The sequence below is a fragment of the Opisthocomus hoazin genome, chromosome 1 (assembly GCF_030867145.1).
Source record: "Opisthocomus hoazin isolate bOpiHoa1 chromosome 1, bOpiHoa1.hap1, whole genome shotgun sequence".
Taxonomy (NCBI): domain Eukaryota; kingdom Metazoa; phylum Chordata; class Aves; order Opisthocomiformes; family Opisthocomidae; genus Opisthocomus; species Opisthocomus hoazin.
In genome coordinates this window covers 72,538,914-72,558,427 of record NC_134414.1, presented here as the reverse complement: position 1 = coordinate 72,558,427, position 19,514 = coordinate 72,538,914, and the positions used below count along the sequence as shown (strand labels likewise).

Genomic DNA, 19,514 nt, shown 5'->3' with positions numbered 1-19,514 from the left:
AATTGTTAAAAACCCTATAGATCTAATCTATATAATATACAGTACCTCATAACCTGTTTGGTTGTTCAAAAAGTCTCCTGTTGACCTTCTCCCTGTTTTCCTCCATCCCAAAAGAAACTCTAGTCACTATTGCACATTTTATTTACATACATTTATAAAAGATCATATCATAAAGAAAGGAGCAGAGTTCATCTGATTTCTCCAGTCATTTCCTAGATGAACAGAAAAACATGTTTGCTTTGGTACACAGAGAAAACAGTTAACCAAATATTTGGAACATATGTAAGACAAATATTTACTACAAAGCCCAAAGAAAAATCAACTTGCAATTGAAGACCAAAATTTTTGCACACTGTAGCAACAAGAGAGCACTTACCTATCTTCTTTGTTTATCTGGTCACCAAATCCCACTGTATTTACAACGGTCAGCTTCAAAAGAACATTACTTTCCTGGAGTTCGTGAGTCTGGGCTCTAAGTCGTACACTTGGCAGAAAATGCGTTGACACAGGGTCGTCAAAATTGGTGTTAAACAAACTGTTTAGCAAGGTTGATTTCCCACTTCCAGTTTCCCCTAAAGTTAAACAGAAGGGTTGGGGAAAATATTTTGCACATCACATAAATATCTACTAAGCATAGAAAGTGTTATCACAGCAACTGGACAAATTTACACAAAAAATTGTCAACTGATTTCTCCCAGCAAACTGGTTGCCTGCATTCCTTTTTCATAATGAGCACTAAGTATCTTTTAGGGTTTTTTTTCATCCTACAGACAAGAGAGCATCACCTGCTAATGAGTAATAAACAGAAGTCTCTTCACACTTTGGTTTCTTTAAAAGTGTGAAATAATTTCCTACAGATTTTAAAAAGCTAAGTAACTAGCTGTGAAACCACAGGGTTCAACACAGGGTTTTTATGAGTAAGGGTAAAATACTAGAGCAAACATCTGAGAAGTATAGAAACACTTCACTAACACCACCTTGGAATTTTAGGATTTTTTTTGAACTGAAGCTCTTTGTTACAGAAAGAATAGAGTCTAGCCCAGTATACTCAAAAGAATCCTAGAAGCTGCTCACAAATCAGTAAATGCATGGCATCCATTTTCAACATCTTGGTCTTCATATTGTTTATGAAAACGCTAAATATAAAAACAAAGCATGAATACGAATAGGCAAAGCTGGGGGAAGGGATGGAATTATATTTCACGCTTAACATTAAGGAAAGAGTTTAACATTGCAACTGGATTTAAATTTCAGTCACTTCCTACAGATGGGTATACTACTACTACAGCCTTAAATCACTCAGATACTACTTACCAATGCAAAGAATGCTGAAGCAGAAGCCCTGCTTGATGGATTTTTTAACCAGTTGATCAGGTAATGTAGCAAAACCAACATGCCCGGACAAGGATAAAGTTCGATAGCCATCATTTTGCTACAGAAAAATAATTTTAAAAAAACATTAGTGAAGTGAGTTGCAAAGCAATTACCAACGGCAACAAAGGAACACTACTAGTAAACCAGAACTCATTCCTTATGATTTACACGGCACCAAGAAAAGCAAAAGTCTGAAAAAAGATCTGCCAAGTCAACTTTCTTCCATGATTTGAGAAAACATTCAAATCTACTTTAAAGGACTATTTGCAGGCTCAAAGTGAAGTCCATCTTTTGAAAAAAAACCCACAAAACATGAACGAAATAAAGCAGACAAGTCCAACTGAAAATATAACCTAAAAACTGTAGACAGAAAATAGATCACAGTTGGTTTGCTATTAGAAATGAAGAAAAATATATTTTAAGACAATTTAAACAGCAGAATTCAAAATGAAGACCATAATCACAGGAAGGTGTATGTTATCAATCAGAACTGATTCTGAGTAGCTGAAACTGAAATTGTTATTTAAATAACACATTATCTACATGCCACAACTCTAAGAGATAATGTTATACATATTAGAAACGTCTAGAGGCGCACATTCCTTTTCAAACGTCAGCTAGCAATCTAGCATCATGACATCAAGGCAATGAGCACACTAAAAATGCGTAAAACTACAAGAAAGTATCTTAGTTCAAATAAATGAACACTCCAGATCAAAAGTGAAAACGGTGACAGGTCTATGCTATTCTTTCTCTTCTGTTTCCAGTCCACATGGAATTGGAAACCATTACTGGTTCCTGGGAACATGCACATAGCCAGGAGCAGGAAATTTTTTATTTAACACTTAGGAGACCATAAAAGTACCACCTTTGGTAACAGGTATGCACAGCAAGTTTCAGAATTCCTGCAGCTAAAAGGATATGGACATTGCTCACAGCAAATACTCATCCTCTTCTTGTTTTGCACAAGACTTCTTGTGTGGGACTACAGACTGCACTAAATCTCATTATAGACTATCATAATCAGATAACTCCATTTTAAACTAATATAATGAGGAAAAATGTGTAAGCAAAGTGAACAATCAAAAGAGAAAACATTACATCTTAGGGCTACAAAAAAAAAAATTTCACTCAAAGCACGTATGAAAAAGAAATTTCTGAACATATTCTGCCATATGGAAATTACTATTGAAAAAGGTTGAGAAACACTGAAAACTGTCAGTATGCTTGTCCATTTAAAGACAAGTCTATCTATCTGAGACAGAGGGGCAGCGCATCTAACAACCATAGCTACACAATCTGATATACAAACTACCCCTATCACTGCAAATATGAGACAGTTCCTCTTAAACAAACCATTAAGCCTCCACATCAAAAGCCAGCGCAAGAGGCTCAGCATAACCACAGAAGGGGGAAACCTTTTATCTTTGCGTCATCAGCCTAAATCCAAACTGTGCTGGGGTACCTGCAGAATCCCTGCATAGCCATCAGTAGTTAATCTCCAAGAAAAAACCCTAGCAGAAAGAACTTCATTTCCTTGCAGTTCACTTGGATTTCAGTGGACAAACCGCCAATACTGACAGCCTTACTGACCATTTCCAGAGGTCATTAGAGTAACCACCACACCACCTGCAAGAGACTATGTCAGGATTAAAAGCATTTAGCTGAGGAAACTGGTATTTCAGCTGTCTTTGCAGTACAAAGCTAAGTGCAGAAACAGATGACTGGAGTCCTCATAGCCATTAACTCCGTAACTTCATTTTCAAAAGGAAGAGAGAGATTAATCACAACCTAGCAATTAAACTCAAGAGTTCACTGTTTTCTGGAAATGAAAATCAACAATAATTAGTTCTTCAACTGTTATATTGGCTGTCTATCACTGAAAATTTGACCAAATTTCTTGTGAAACAGAGGACAATGAGAAATAATAAATGCGCAAAACAAGGTGCCTGCTCTGTGCTTTGCTTAGACAGCTAAGGCTATGCTTGTAACTCAACAGATGTCTGGATGTATCACTACTTAAAAAGTCGTATCAGATGTCCAAGACAGTTAATTTTTTGTATTTCTGAGTTTATCCCAAAGATGCTTCTTATGAATATGTACTGCGGTAAGGAAACAGAGTAACAATTTCTGCAATAAGTATTTATGCAATTGCCAAGATATTCTGAGACATCTCAAATTTGCCGCTATTTTAAGACAGCATATTTCACCTTTCTTCAGTATGTAAAAGTTAATTTAATGACACTACATAGTTATGAGTGAAAATTAAAACCATTTTTCTGGAAATGGAAATATATAAAAGTACATGCCAAGTTCTATGTTATTTTAGACACAAGACAAAAAATTGACCCAAGACAGAAAAGCCCTGGTAAGTTGTAAAAACAGACTACAGAACCTGGCACTTAGAAGAACTTCCCCAACAGAGAAATCGTGGTTTATGCACAGCTTTCATGAGCGCTGTCCTGGGCGGGGATAAAACATACCATCTTCGCTTTGTGCATGCGGAGATGACACAAACATATTAGCTGAGACAATAAATGGAAAGACCAAAAGAGCAAGAACACGAATCTCATTCACCCCGCGTCTAATTTAACACCTTAACCACAAGATCACTCTTACCAGTTCTTTCTGTCAGAGGTAATGACACAGTAAGCCGAAACTAACCACCACCCCCAAAACCTCATACATTCACCAGCTCAGTGCAACCCAACAATGAGAATGTCCACGGGAGAACATACAGGGTAGGGGAGAATATGAATTTCACGCAGCAATAGTATTACTTATACCATTCATGAGAACATGTTTTAATGTCTTGTCCTAAAGTTGTTGTTTTAAAGATAAGATTGTCAAACCAAAGGATGATCAGAAAGTGATAATTCAGGGTCTCAAAAACCGTTTTTACAGAGAAATAGTACAGAAACATAGCCTATGTAAGTTCTTTCAAGAAAATGGCCAGAGTTGCCTTGATCACATTACATATAATGAGATTTCTAGTAGCACACACACATGCAAAAAAGAACACACAGCACTACATTAACAGCAAAATATTAAAAGCTAGACACAGAAATATGCAGCATTTATTTCTATTTAAAAATATAGCTACTTTTTAAAGGGATTTTAACTGCTATTAAACTGTTCAGACAGGTGTCGTAAGACAGAACAGGGTCTTCAGGCATCAGCTTCACAAAAAATGCTGCGATAAAAGCTCTTAATTCAGACTACAAACCTTTCAAGAAATACTGTGCAGCTCAACTTGAGACAGTCTCGGTCATGCTGATTCAGAAGCCTGCATTATTGCATGTTTATACTTCAGCTCTCCATGCAACAAACATTACAGAACTCAGAGTTACTGCTCTCATCTGGAGACTCCTCTCCCTCCACCTTCCTTACGGAAGAACCACTTTGTGAACCTGTTCCATCTGACACCACTTGAAGCGGTCTCTTAGTAGAAAAGCAATACCCTCCGTTTTCCCTTCTGAAATTTTCCAAGGGCATCTCATGTCTCTCCCTCAATGCGAGCACCTCGTACAGCCTCACTCTGCTATGGTCTAACAAATATGCAGAGAACTTAAATCCACAAAACTGATCATGTTATACCTGCACTCTTACTAATTTTCAAAGAAATAAGAAATCTTCAAGTTGAAAAACAAGTTACTATCATATCACCAGCTTAGAAAAATGGTGACAACTCAAAAATTAAGAAATATAAATCATGTTGAAAGCAATTAAGTCACCATATGATCCAGCCTCTTCAAATTAGTATCCACTGGATGGAGCAGCTAAATTATGCTTGAAGACAGCATGTCATCCAGCTTTATTCAGTGAGTAACTCAAAGCTTGTAACATGAATGCTACAAGAGCTGCAGTGCTCCCACAAATACTTCCTGTTTCTTACTGCCTTCTCAGAACTTACACTCTCATCAAAACAGCACACCATTTAGACAGCTTGAGATGGTCCAAATCACATCTCACTCCTTCCCTGCCTCCCTATCTAAAGGGCTGGTAGCATCACTTTCATGGAACTGCATCTGGATTTCTACAAATTCAGTTAATCAATTATATTGGTTTACATAAAGTCTTCTTGCCCATTAAAAATAGCGCGCAAAGAAAAATCACTGCCTGAGACAAAATTAAAAACTGCATTTTTGCTTTCAGAAACAAACTGAAAAAAAGGAGTTACCTTAGAAATTTGCCACCTATTTCAGGCTAAAACTGCCCAATACCGGGCCATTCCACAGCAAAACCTGGGTCTCAGACTACATTTCTCTGCGTTAAGTCCCCGGCAGAACCAGCCTTGCAGTCCAGGCAACTAACTAGCTTGCCCCTCGGCTTGTAGAGATGACTGAAATTTGCCCTCCATAGCCTGAAAGAAAAAAGGAATCGATGTTCATGTGCGCAGGCAGGAGTCGAGGGTCCTGCCAAGCCCCGGCGGCTACGCAGGCCATGCAGAGGCCCTCGGAAGGACACCCGGGCATCAGCCACGGGGATGGACGGCACCACAGCAGTGTGCCCGTGGGCGCTGCAAATGCGACTCCTTCAGAGTTTTCCACTATCACAAACAGGTGTGGACATTCATTAAACCAGAAAATCTATTTTATTTTATAATCTATTCCAATACCAAATTGCATTACTCTCTTATAGTCAATTACTTTCCTAATAACCAAAGTTACGTTTAATCCAGTAAATATCAACATTGCTATCGCCTCCTAACACACGAGGTAACTAGGAAACTAAACAGATTTTGGAAGCAAGCAGAAAAATACTTCCCATTTTTGGGTAGTCAAAATCTAAAATCTAGACGTGTGGTTTAGGCATGCATACCACTGACATGTCTTGATGTCGACACATGTGAGAGAGAGAGAGAGAACAGATGGGGTGAGTACAGGGAACAGAAAGGAAACCTTCGCAAAATAACACAGAAGAGAAGAGAAAATATAGAAGGATAAGGCAGAATAAATACAATGAAATAAAAGTCTGTGAAGATGCACAGTAAGAAAAGAGATATGCTAAAAATTACGTTGAATTAATACATCAGCCTATTCTATATAATAATAAGCAACACACAAGAGTGAAGTATGGAACAAAACATTCCCCCAAGAAGGCGTCTAGAAATAGAAAAGCATTGGTGTTTTGGTTTCGGCTGCCGCCGGCAACAAAAGCGCCACGCGGCCGCCCCTCCCCCCGCCGGCGTGCGGAGGAGAATGGAAAGAAAGAGGCAGAAACCGGTGGGTCGGGATAAGGGCAGTTTAACAGAACAGCAAACAGAGGGAAAACAGGAACAACAACGATACAAATAAGGAGAAAACACAACCACGAACCGTACAACAGCCGCTCTCCCGAAACCGGACCGGCGCTGCGCCCGCCCAAGCCGCGAGTGCCTTCCCGCCGCACCGCCCCCCCCCCCCCCACCGGAACCCAGCGTGACGTCACATGGTATGGAATACCGGGCTCTGTTTGGCCAGGTGGGGTCAGCCCCCACCCCCCGGCTGTGCCCCTTCCTGGATTCCGGTGAAAATTAACCCTGTTCTGGCCAAACCCAGGACATTATCCACCCCTTATTCCATACCATCTACGTCATGCCCAGGTCCCCCATTGTCCAGTTGATCACCACCACTTCTCCTGTCTCCAGATATCATTCCTTTAGTCTATGGATCATCACTCTAAAGTGTCCATTGAGTTCATTTAATCCATGACTTCAGGCTCCATCTGTCGTAATGGTCTTCCGTGGCAGGGGAGGTGATGTGTGGTGATGGGCGGTCACTTGCTGCATCCGGAGCTCACGGCTGATGTATCTGGTGCGGCCCGTGCCCACAGTCTGCAGGAGATGTTGATCTTGATGAAGTTGCTGGATGCTAGTTGTTGAAAACCAGGTCCAGTTCCATCATCGCTGTGCTCTGCTAGGTTTTCATCGAAAAAGTCCATCCTTCTTTAATCTGGACGATTCTTACTATGCTACTACTGGTACAAAATATAACCATTATAACAGTGATAACAGACAGTGACAGGGTTATTTAACAACTAACTTTATACAATTTATTTATGGACTATTCTCGCCCAAAATTAAATCCCCATGAGGTACACATCGGACTTCCCCATCCTTCCGCATTACCCACCAGGTACACCCGGGTCCTTGAGCAAAGGCAATCCCGCGGACGGGCTTGCCTTTGCCTGAGGCAGGACTAACCCAAACCGTCTTCCCTAACATGTTCCGCATGTGCACTACAGGGACTTTATCCCCTTCTACTGGGCGCTGAGGTTTTGACTGGGCAGGACCAGCCCGGTTGGTGGACCCTCTGGTGTTAACCAACCAGGTGGCCTTTGCTAAATGGGTATCCCAATTTTTGAAAGTCCCACCCCCCATTGCCCTCAAAGTGGTTTTTAGCAGCCCATTGTAACGTTCGATCTTTCCAGAGGCTGGTGCATGGTAGGGGATGTGATACACCCACTCAATACCGTGTTCTTTGGCCCAGGTGTCTATGAGGCTGTTGCGAAAGTGAGTCCCATTGTCCGACTCGATTCTTTCGGGAGTGCCATGCCGCCACAGGACTTGTTTTTCCAGGCCCAGGATGGTATTCCGGGCAGTGGCATGGGGCATAGGGTAGGTTTCCAGCCATCCGGTGGTGGCCTCCACCATTGTGAGCACATAGCGCTTGCCTTGGCGGGTTTGTGGCAGTGTGATGTAGTCAATCTGCCAAGCCTCCCCGTATTTATATTTTAGCCATCGTCCTCCATACCACTGAGGCTTTACCCGCTTGGCTTGCTTGATTGCAGCGCATGTTTCACATTCATGGATAACCTGTGCGATAGTGTCCATGGTCAAGTCCACCCCTCGGTCACGAGCCCATCTGTATGTCGCGTCTCTTCCTTGGTGGCCCGAGGTGTCATGGGCCCACCGAGCTATAAAGAGTTCACCCTTATGTTGCCAGTCCAGATCCACCTGAGCCACTTCAATCTTAGCAGCCTGATCTACCTGGTGGTTGTTTTGATGTTCTTCAGTGGCCCGACTCTTAGGGACGTGGGCGTCCACGTGACGGACTTTTACAGCCAACTGCTCTAGCCGGGCAGCAATATCTTGCCACAATGGGGCAGCCCAGATAGGTTTGCCTCTGCGCTGCCAGTTGTTCTTCTTCCATTGCTGCAGCCACCCCCACAAGGCATTGGCCACCATCCAACAGTCGGTGTAAAGATAGAGCACTGGCCACTTCTCTCGACTGGCAATGTCTAAAGCCAGCTGGATGGCTTTCACCTCTGCAAACTGGCTGGACTCACCTTCTCCCTCGGCAGTTTCCGCGACTTGTCGTGTAGGGCTCCATACAGCAGCCTTCCACCTCCGCTGCTTCCCCACAATGCGACAGGACCCATCCGTGAACAGGGCATACTGTTTCTTATCTTCTGGCAGCTGGTTATACAGTGGGGCCTCTTCAGCACGTGTCACCTCCTCCTCTGGTGATGCTCCGAAATCTTTGCCTTCTGGCCAGTCCATGATTACCTCCAGAATTCCTGGGCGACTGGGGTTTCCCATTCGGGCACGCTGGGTGATCAGAGCGACCCACTTACTCCACGTAGCATCGGTGGCATGATGCGTAGAAGGGACCCTCTCTTTGAACATCCAGCCCAGGACCGGCAATCGTGGAGCTAGGAGGAGCTGTGCTTCAGTGCCGACCACTTCTGAAGCAGCTCGAACGCCTTCATATGCTGCCAGAATCTCTTTTTCAGTGGGAGTATAGCGGGCCTCGGATCCTTTGTATCCCCGGCTCCAGAACCCCAGGGGTCGACCTCGAGTCTCCCCTGGTGCTTTCTGCCAGAGACTCCAGGTTGGGCCATTCTCCCCGGCTGCGGTGTAGAGCACGTGTTTAACATCTTGCCCTGACCGGACTGGACCAAGGGCTACGGCATGAACTATCTCCCGTTTAATTTGTTCAAATGCCTGTCGTTGCTCAGGGCCCCATTCAAAATCATTCTTCTTCCGGGTCACGTGGTACAGAGGACTCACAATTTGGCTGTAATTTGGGATGTGCATCCTCCAAAAACCCACAACACCCAGGAAGGCCTGTGCTTCCTTTTTGCTGGTGGGTGGAGACATAGCTGCTATTTTGTTGATGACATCCATTGGGATTTGACGGCGCCCATCCTGCCATTTTATTCCCAAAAACTGGATCTCTTGCGCAGGTCCCTTGACTTTACTTCGCTTAATGGCGAAACCGGCTTTCAGAAGGATTTGAACTATTTTCTCCCCTTTCTCAAAAACTTCCTCCGCTGTGTCGCCCCATACAATGATGTCATCGATGTACTGCAGATGTTCTGGGGCTTCACCCTTTTCCAGTGCAGTCTGGATTAGTCCATGGCAAATGGTGGGACTGTGTTTCCACCCCTGGGGCAGTCGATTCCAGGTGTACTGGATGCCCCTCCAGGTGAAAGCAAACTGTGGCCTGCACTCTGCTGCCAAAGGGATGGAGAAGAATGCATTAGCGATGTCAATTGTCGCATACCACTTGGCTGCCTTTGACTCCAGCTGATATTGAAGTTCTAGCATGTCTGGCACAGCAGCACTCAGCGGTGGTGTGACTTCATTCAGGCCACGGTAGTCTATTGTCAGTCTCCACTCTCCAGTAGATTTTCTCACTGGCCATATGGGACTATTAAAGGGTGAGCGAGTTTTACTGATCACTCCTTGACTCTCCAGTTGACGGATCAGCTGATGAATGGGGAGAAGGGAGTCTCGGTTGGTACGATACTGTCGCCGGTGCACCGTTGTGGTCGCGATTGGCACCTGTTGTTCTTCAACCCTCAGCAACCCCACAACGGAAGGATCCTCCGAGAGACCAGGCAAAATGGACAGCTGTTTAATTTCTTCCGTCTCCACAGCGGCTATGCCAAAAGCCCACCGATACCCCTTTGGGTCCTTGAAATAGCCTCTCCTAAGATAGTCTATCCCAAGGATGCACGGAGCCTCGGGGCCAGTTACAATGGGGTGCTTCTGCCAGTCCTGCCCAGTGAGGCTCACTTCAGCCTCCAGTAGACTCAGCTCTTGGGACCCCCCTGTCACTCCCGAAATGCAAATGGACTCTGACCCTTTGAACTCTGATGGCATTAAAGTACACTGTGCACCAGTGTCCACTAGAGCTTTATACTCTTGTGGATCTGACGTGCCAGGCCACCGAATCCACACCGTCCAATAGACACGGTTGTCCCTTTCCTCCACCTGGCTGGAGGCAGGGCCCCTCTAATCCTCGTCAGAGAAATTGCTGCTCACCTGCTGTAAAAATGACTTGGAGGTCCCCTCCAGAGGATCAGAATCAAGGTCAAACTTTCTACCTGGTCTGGAGAGCTGGCTTTTGGAAACTGGAGCGGCACTTTTCCTAACAGAATCCCCTTTGGTGATTGTTTTACCTCGCAACTCACGTACTCGGGCCTCTAGACTTGAGGTGGGTTTTCCATCCCACTTCCTCATGTCCTCTCCGTGGTCACGCAAGTAGAACCACAGGGTGCCCCGGGGTGTATAGCCTCTGTATTCCCTCTCCTGAGCAGAGAAACGCTTGCCCCTAATAGCTGAGACACTGGCCCGTACAGGTGGGGAGTACGACATACTCTGTTCGAGTCGCTGGACCTTCTGGGACAATTTATTTACAGCTGAGACAAGGGAGGAAGAGAGACTTTCCTCATATTGGCGGAGTCTGACAGCCACCTCATCCACTGTTGGTGTGTCTTTACCTTTCCAGTTTACAACTGCCAGTGAGTTGGCATGCGAGGAGGGTGCACTCCGCACAAACTTCCTCCACATGGATTGTGAGCACTGGAGTTCATCTGGGTCTGTGGGTACCTGCTCATCGTCTGTGTCACAGTAAACCAGCTCCCGCACAGCCAATTCCCTCAAGTACTGAATACCCCTTTCCATATTGGTCCACTTGCCAGGATAGCATACAAAATCGTCACTGAAGGGGTATCTCTCCCTCACCCCTGAGAGAAGTCTCCTCCAGAGGCTGAGGACTTGTTCCTTTTTCCCAATGGCCTTGTCAATGCCCCCATCCCTGGCCAGGGATCCCAGCTGCTTGGCTTCCTTGCCCTCTAATTCCAAGCTGCTAGCCCCGTTATCCCAGCACCGCAGCAGCCAGGTGGCAATGTGCTCGCCTGGGTGGCGGCTGAAATCTTTCCGCATGTCTCGCAGCTCGCTCAGGGACAGGGACCGGGTGATGATCTCTGTCTCTATCTCCCGTGATGACCCTGGCTCATCGTCATCCCTCCCGGAGCGATCTGCTCTCTTTGCGTCTTTCTTTAGTTTTACAGGGGCGACTGCTACGGGCACAGGTTGGTCACTGGGCTCAGCCACGCTGCCTGCAGCTGGAGCTGGGGCTGGAGCAGCTGCTGTGCCTGCCAGGGAAACCGAGGCAGACCCTGCAGCTGTGGCAGCGGCGGTGCCAGTCGGGGGGGTTGTGACTGCCTGCTGGGCTGGAGGGGCTGCAGGGCCGGCTGGGGGGGCAGCGCCAGCCGCAGTGCCTGCTGCTTCGCTTTCCCCCCTTTCCCCTTTAAGGCACTGAACAGTGTTGAACATGGCTCGGTAGGCGTGGGCCAGACCCCAGCACATTGTGGTGATCTGTGTCTCTCTGGAGTTCCCAGGGTGGCAGCACACTTTTTTCAGATATTTTACCAGATTGTCCGGATTCTGTATTTGTTCAGGGGTGAGTTTAAAACACACCGGTGGTGCCCACTGCTCTAGACATCTGCCCATGCTGTCCCACACACCCAGCCACTCACAGCTATCCAGCCCCGGGGCAGGTCTCTGCAGGATGTTCTTAACGACTTGCTTAACCCTAAACAAAACCCAGAACCCGTTCAGCAGGCAGAACAAAAGGAGAGTGCTGCCCTGAGCATCCCACGGGTACTCGAAATTCTCAAAAGCAGTTAGGACCAGCCTGAGGAAGAGAGGGGGAGCGAAAGAGTGGGGGAAGGTATCCCCTTCGGTTTTCCCCACAGGCTGGGTTTGATTATTAACAAAATCTAAGACATAGGATCCGAGGTACGGAAATGACCGTAGTGCCGCATGCAAATACAAGACTAATTTCATGCACAGTGATGTTATCATATCATAAGTCGATATCGTACAGTACAGCAAAATCATCATCTTAATCCTTTTTCCAGTGATGATGAACAGCATGGCAATGAACACATAGTGCAAGTACGGATTTACATAGCAGAGCCACTTGATCAAAGTCAGAAACATTTTTTTTTTTCCTTTTTTACCGGCGACTACTTAACACAGAAAAATGCGTATAACAAAATTTAAGCAAATCTAAGAAAACAGTTTTAACAGCCGCTGCTCAGCCCTGCCGTTATCCCTGCTCCACGTCTGGGCGCCAATTAAATGTTTTGGTTTCGGCTGCCGCCGGCAACAAAAGCGCCACGCGGCCGCCCCTCCCCCCGCCGGCGTGCGGAGGAGAATGGAAAGAAAGAGGCAGAAACCGGTGGGTCGGGATAAGGGCAGTTTAACAGAACAGCAAACAGAGGGAAAACAGGAACAACAACGATACAAATAAGGAGAAAACACAACCACGAACCGTACAACAGCCGCTCTCCCGAAACCGGACCGGCGCTGCGCCCGCCCAAGCCGCGAGTGCCTTCCCGCCGCACCGCCCCCCCCCCCCCACCGGAACCCAGCGTGACGTCACATGGTATGGAATACCGGGCTCTGTTTGGCCAGGTGGGGTCAGCCCCCACCCCCCGGCTGTGCCCCTTCCTGGATTCCGGTGAAAATTAACCCTGTTCTGGCCAAACCCAGGACAATTGGCCAAAAGACAATTCAATGAAAACTCATTTGACAATTTCATTCTCAGTTATCAGATAATATAAGCAGTATGACAGAAACAGTAAAAAACTTTTAGGGATTAGTCCGAACATGAGAAGCCTAGGATTCTTCTCTCGTCTCTTTCAAATGACTTCTTACATGGCATTCTGGTGCACCACCTATTTTCCTTTTCTAGCCCACTTCAACACACAAGACAGCGAAAGTTGCCTTAAACCACAGGTCGCCACAAGATTTCCTTCATACATGTATATATGGAGAGACCTTGGAAGGAAACTTTAAAAAAAAAACAACAAACCCAAGGTGACATTTTTGCCCTGTGTTTCTGTCCAAAGAAACTTGAGGCGGGACAGAGCCTTCTTGAATGCCCTGCAATCACCCAGGGCAGAGGAAAAAGTGACAGCCTTGTCAACAGAAACAGGGGCACGACGTGCAAGCTACCACTGAAGACAACTTCTGGACTGTATTTCAAGGTATTTAAGAACAGACAAACAAGCAGAGACACTTTGCTAGTTTTCCAGTTGTGATGAGGTGATTTCACAGACAGCAGCGTATTCATCTGGAAATGCCACTAAGGCCCCTCTTCACCAACAGGCGCTGAAGTAACTTGAAAATCTAGCACACGCAGTACCTGTTCTTCTGTTGCTGCCTATGGATAGATGTGATGACAGGCAGCAGGTGGGGAACCAAGACTTGATGACAGAAACCAGTTCCTCACAGCTAGCACTCCACGTGCCAGGCAAAGGATGACGACACCAGTGCTGGTTCCGATGAGACCGATCAGCTACTGCTACACAGAAGGAGAAAGCGTTTGATTTTGTGGTCCGCACAGAAAGGCCTCTCTTGACCTCTGTTTCCAAGCAAGGAAAAACAAAGAAAGAAACGGAAATCTGGCGCCACGCTCCGAGCTGACCTTGACATGGAAAAATAACGCTGGTATTGGTTCCGATATCACAACCGCAGTCACTTTTGGAAGCTCTGCGCCTCTGCGGCTGTGCTGGCTCAGCTGTGCCTGCCACAGCTTTCACGCTGTGTTTCCCGAAGAGCAGTAAGTCAGTCTTCTTCACCCTTGACCACTTCAGCCCCTTGTTGATGTTCCTTGTCCAAATGAGAAAGCAACGCTGGTCTTGGATGAGAGAACGGCGCTTGCTATCAAAAGGCCTCTTTCACTGCAACAAGGATCTTTTTTCCTCCTCTTTTAATTAATCAGTGACAAGCACTGTACGCTGTTGTACAAGGGTAATGGTTGCCAGAACTTTCCCAGAAGTCAAATTTTCAAAAATCAGAAGTACTAAATACTTGCATCTTAGACTTTGTGCAGTCTGATCGTAAATAGAATTGTAGAAGAAGGTCAGACTGCATTCTGAGAGCGATTTTTATATTTCTTTTGCAGAACAACTGAAAAAAAAATTCTTACCCACAATGCAGTAAGAAACACTTTAACAGTTACACAGCATGTGTTAAACTAGAAAGTATTATTTGATGTCAGCATAAATATATTTTACATCATTACATTTACATCATTTACATTTATAAACCTCATACAAAATCATCCTCCTCCATTACAGAACTGTGTCATACCTCTGTTTTTACAGTATTCTCTGTAAAGCTTTCCATGTACACGCTTTTCTCTCTGCCCTTATCAAATCTACCTGCTTCCTGGACCCTCAGTCCGCTCTCACTCACTTTTGCTGATTTACTGCATCCTTCCACACTCTTCACGCAAACATTAACCAGCAAAACCATTTTGTATTGTTTCTCGTACTTTGGCTCTTAGGTATTTTTGTTTCCACGTTTTTCCAGTGGCTGTGAAGTTCTGACTCTCCACCTCACCGTACACAGACATTATGTGTGAAGAGAGAAATCTTACATAAACTTAATGCCCTGCACTATGTTACACTGCAACTCCGAAGGATTCGCACAGGCCTGAGAGGGAGTGTGTGTGAAACGGGGCTCTCCGGGCGGGAGCCCCGACAGAAAGCAAGCTATGCTCAACAGTCAAGTCGTGAGCAAGCAGGGGAACGTGAATGAAGCCCTTTCACCCTCGGCCCGAGGCTGGCCGGTACGTGGCCGTGGTCGGGCCCTGCGATGGCTCTCACAACGGTCCGACAAATAGCTCCTTCAGCGCCCGAGCTCAAAGCAGCCCCTCTCCCTCCTCGCGCTCCTGCTCCCACGCTGCTCCCTCGACTGTGCCATCGATAACCAGAGCGAGACGCTGTCCTGGCTGACCATCACCCCGAGGAAAGGAAGCTTCAGAAGAGTAACAGTTGTCTTCCACTTTTTCAGTTCACGGGATGGCTTCACATACAGCCCTAACCGAGGCGTTCGCGGCACAGCGGCAGCGATGAGCCAAGAATCACCAGAGACAAGTACTTTATCTACCTTCCTGCTACCAGAAAAGGCAAAACCAGCTAACCACACAGCCAGGGTGGTGGATTTTTCCCCTGAAAAAAAACACCCGAATTCCTCCCACTCCATGTCCGTCCCAGCACCCCCCCCCGTGCTTTGCGCTGCCGAGGTGTGAAAAGCGGCAGAAGACTCCAGCCATAAACGAACCGATTCACTTCACGCTCGGAAACGGAGCTAACGCTCCAGCACCGACGCGTGGACGGGCTCCGCGCCTTCAGAGCGTGAGAGCTGACAGCCCTGCCATTTTGCAGGGGAAAAAAAGCCTTGCCCCTGCAGCCAAGGCTCGGCGATACAACTCCTGCGTGGAACGCGCGGCAGCCACGCCGCGGGAGCTCCGAGCGGGGCGGCACGCGAAGACGAGATCCTTCAACGAGAAGTCTGTCAGCAGCCTGGCAGCTCCGGGAACCGAACGGCGCGCCGAGGCCTCACCTGCCCCGCTCTGCCCCCCCCGCCCCGGCCCCTTCAGCCGGTACGAGCGGCGCTTCCACACCCCCCCCTCCCCCCCTCTCACAGGGCGCAACCGCCGGAGCCGTCCCCTGAGCCCTGAGCCGCGCCGGGGTGACGCCCGCCACAGGTACCCCCCAGCGCAGGGGCCGGTTAACGGTCGGCGGAGCTCCCCGCCCGGCTCCCGCATGGCGGAGGGGACTTACCGGCTCCCGACCGGCCCGGGAAGCGGCCATAGCCCCGCCAGGCGAGGCAGGGAGGGAGGGAAACGCGCGGGCGGAGCGGCGGCCGAGGGGGGGAGCGCGCACCCGCCGGGCCGCTCCCGGCCGCCGGGCGGAGGCAGCGCCGCGGGCGGCCCCACGCGTGGGGGGCGGAGCGGGGGGAGCCGAGCCGCCGCCGCCGCCGCCGAGGCGGGCGCTGGAGGCTCGGGGCGGCGGCGCGGGCCCCTCCCGGCCGGAGGGTGGCGCGGCGGGGCCGGGCCGGGCCGGGCCGGGCGGCGGCAGTGATTGCCGGGGCATGCCGCCGCCGGGAGGAGGGGCTCGGGCGGCGGCGGGACGCGATGGGTCGGTGATGGCGGAGCCGGCGGAGCTGCGGCAGGAGTCGGTGGTGGGGTTCCTGGCGGCGCGGGGCGGGCGGGCGCGCAACGCGGAGCTGCTGGAGCATTTCCGGGACTGGCTTAACCCCGCGGATCCCGACCGCCGCGCCGCCGCCCGGCAGCGCTTCAAGGAGCTCGTCAACGCCGTGGCCACCGTGCGCCAGGAACCCGGCACCGGCGTCAAGTACGTGCACCTCCGCCGCCGGTACTGCGCCCCGGAGCCCCCCGCCGCCGCCCTGACCCCCGGGAAGGAGGAGGAGGAGGCGGCGGCGGGAGCGGGCGACAGCGCGGAGCGGCCGAGCCCGACGCCCTCCCCGCGGGCGGGCGCTGAGGAGACGCCGCCGCCGCCGCCGGGCGAGGATGCCGGCAGCCGCCCTCAGCCCGCGGGGCGGCGGGGCGAGCCGCCCCGGCCGATCCCGGCAGCGGGCAGAGGCCAGCGGAAGGGCTCCCGGCGGGGTCCGCCGCCCGGGCGCGGCGGAGGCGGCGGCGGCGAGGAGACTGCGGTAGCGGCGGGCCCGGGGCGGCCTGCGCCGGCGGAGGAGGCGGCGGCGGCGGCGGGGGGCGGCCGGAGGAGCCTGCGGGAGGCGGCGGCGCGGGGCGGCTCCCCCCAGCTGAAGCGCGGCGGCCTCCCCGGGGGGAACCGCGGCCGCGGCGGCGACTCGGACAGCGGCTCGGTGGCCTCGTCCTCCGCCGAGGAGGAGGGGAGCGCGGCCGGCGCCGTGGCCCTGGACCCGCTGGAGCACGCCTGGATGCTGTCGGCCTCGGACGGGCGGTGGGAGAGCCTGGAGGGGCTGCTGAGCTGCGAGCCGGCGCTGCTCTGCAAGCGGGACTTCATCACCGGCTTCACGGTGCTGCACTGGGCCGCCAAGCACGGGCGGCAGGAGCTGCTGGCCACCCTGGTCAGCTTCGCCCAGAGGCACCGGCTGCCCGTGGACATCAACGCCCGCACCAGCGGCGGGCACACGGCGCTGCACATAGCCGCCATGCACGGCCACGCCGAGGTGGTGAAGCTGCTGGTCGGAGCCTACGACGCCGACGTGGACATCCGCGACTACAGCGGGCGCAAGGCCGCGCAGTACCTGCACCAGGGCACCTCCGGGGACATGCGGAGCCTGGTAGGGGCCCTGGAGGAGGAGGAGGAGGAGGAGGAGGAAGGGGCCGCCGGCAACGGGAGCGGGCGCTGGAGGCTCTCCAAGGTGTTGCCCTCCAACCTCATGAGCTACCGGCTCTCCCACCATCACCACCACCACCATCACGGCACTGGGGAGGATGCTGAGGGCACCGAAGGGGCAGCGGTGCCAGGCAAGGGCAAGGAGATGACCAGGAAGGCCTCCGGCAGCGGGCGGATGAAGCCTCGGCTTAATAAGATCCGCTTCAGGACTCAGATCATCCACAACACGCCCTCCTTTCGCGGTGACACCGAGGAGGAAGAGCACGAGGAGAAATCCCTGAAAGCGTCGTTTAAGCTCAGGCCGAAGTCCAACGTCTTTGGATAAGGCCAGGGAGCAGGAGGTCTGGGAGGTGGGCGCACGGACCAAAGTGCCTGAGGGTGTAGCGCGGCAGGTACGAGCGGGCGCTCACGTAGACTCCATGTGCTCCAGGGAGGTGGGTTCCAAGCATCTTGCTTTAACTCAGTTTGGTGGGGTGAGTGAGCCTGGTGGGTCAGCGGGGCACTGGTGGCTTCCAGCTCCTGAGAACAGCTGCTTCGGCTGGGCCCTCGGTGCCGAAAGGAGAGGCAGCGGGTGTGGGGAGAAACGCTGGGGTGTGTGAAAGCTGCGCTCCTGAAGGCAGGCTTTCGGGTCAGAAGCCTGTGTTAGCGAATCTACTAGGATTAGTGAGTTGAGTGGGGGAAAGAGAAGTGCAAACACTCCACTCTTACATTATGAACCGGTACTATAAACTACTTGCAAACAACTTGCTATGTAAGAAGAACACCTCAGTAATATGCAAATATACTTTAGGTTTCTCTTTAACAGCAATACCACCTGGCATAGTGTGGAGTTGGGTACCCCAAAATGGTAGATAACGGTTTCCTGTCAGAATCCAAGCTTCAATCCGGCAAAGATGAGCCTGTGTTGGCTTTATTCATTGAAAATTGCCTGATTCGACATCATGAATATATATATATATATATATATATATATAAAAATCCATTGCACTGCAAACAATGAATAAAGTTAACCACATGCAGAAGTCTCTGCTGTCTGAGGTACTACTGAGCTTGTTTGTCGCTGTTGAAATACTTAATACAAGGTAACGGAAGCAAAGAGTCTTTTTTATATATTTGGTATCTTACGTTTTGTCTTAGGTAAAGCAATTTTATTTTAATCACTGTGAATTCTCAAGTGCCAGACCTAGCGCAGTTCCAGTTATTAAGTCTGGTCAATACTTGTTAATGTGATTTGTGTAACTCACTGCATTTAAAACCAGAAAATTGTGTTGTATGTGTTATCTGTGACAGTTGTTCTCTTTTAGAAAAGAGCACAGACACCATTGCATGAAACTCCCATACGGTCCTGTAGTGTAACAGCTACAGGTCTGCATTCGCTGGTGAATCGTGTGCCAATCCTTTCAACTGACTTTGTGCAGAAATGGCGGGGGGGGGGGGGGGGGGACGGGACACACAACAAAAAATAGGAGGGTGTCTGAATTCGCACAGGAGGTGAGTAACCAGAGCTCTGAAACTCTATCCCTCTTTATCATCCTGAGTGAAGGCAGTATAATGACATCTTCTAGTTAAGCAGTGGCAATGGTGTTTGAGTTCTTCTAAACCTGTATTTCTAGAGAAGTGATAACCAAGGCTTTGAACTGTTGTTCAACAAGCTAGTAAGTCTTAATCTAATTGACGAGCCTATCCGTCTGCTGAAGCTTTCAGAAACCTTGAATCTTGTTTCT

The 19,514-nt window shown here is 49.5% G+C and overlaps 2 protein-coding genes across 2 annotated transcripts in view; one reads left to right on the top strand and one right to left on the bottom strand.

Moving 5' to 3' along the window:
- Nucleotides 1–16,345, bottom strand: part of SEPTIN10 (septin 10) — a 41,112-nt gene extending 24,767 nt beyond the window's left edge. Inside the window, 3 exon segments of the mRNA XM_075425589.1 lie at nt 377–572; nt 1,315–1,432; nt 16,231–16,345. Coding sequence (XP_075281704.1) covers nt 377–572; nt 1,315–1,432; nt 16,231–16,260 — 344 coding nt within the window. The 5' untranslated portion in view covers nt 16,261–16,345.
- A 206-nt stretch (nt 16,346–16,551) lies between these two features.
- On the top strand, nt 16,552–19,226 carry SOWAHC (sosondowah ankyrin repeat domain family member C). The gene has a single exon (XM_075425576.1). It carries the CDS (start codon nt 16,595–16,597, stop codon nt 18,113–18,115), a length of 1,521 nt encoding a protein of 506 aa, XP_075281691.1. The 5' UTR covers nt 16,552–16,594; the 3' UTR covers nt 18,116–19,226.
- Nucleotides 19,227–19,514: the final 288 nt, after the last annotated feature.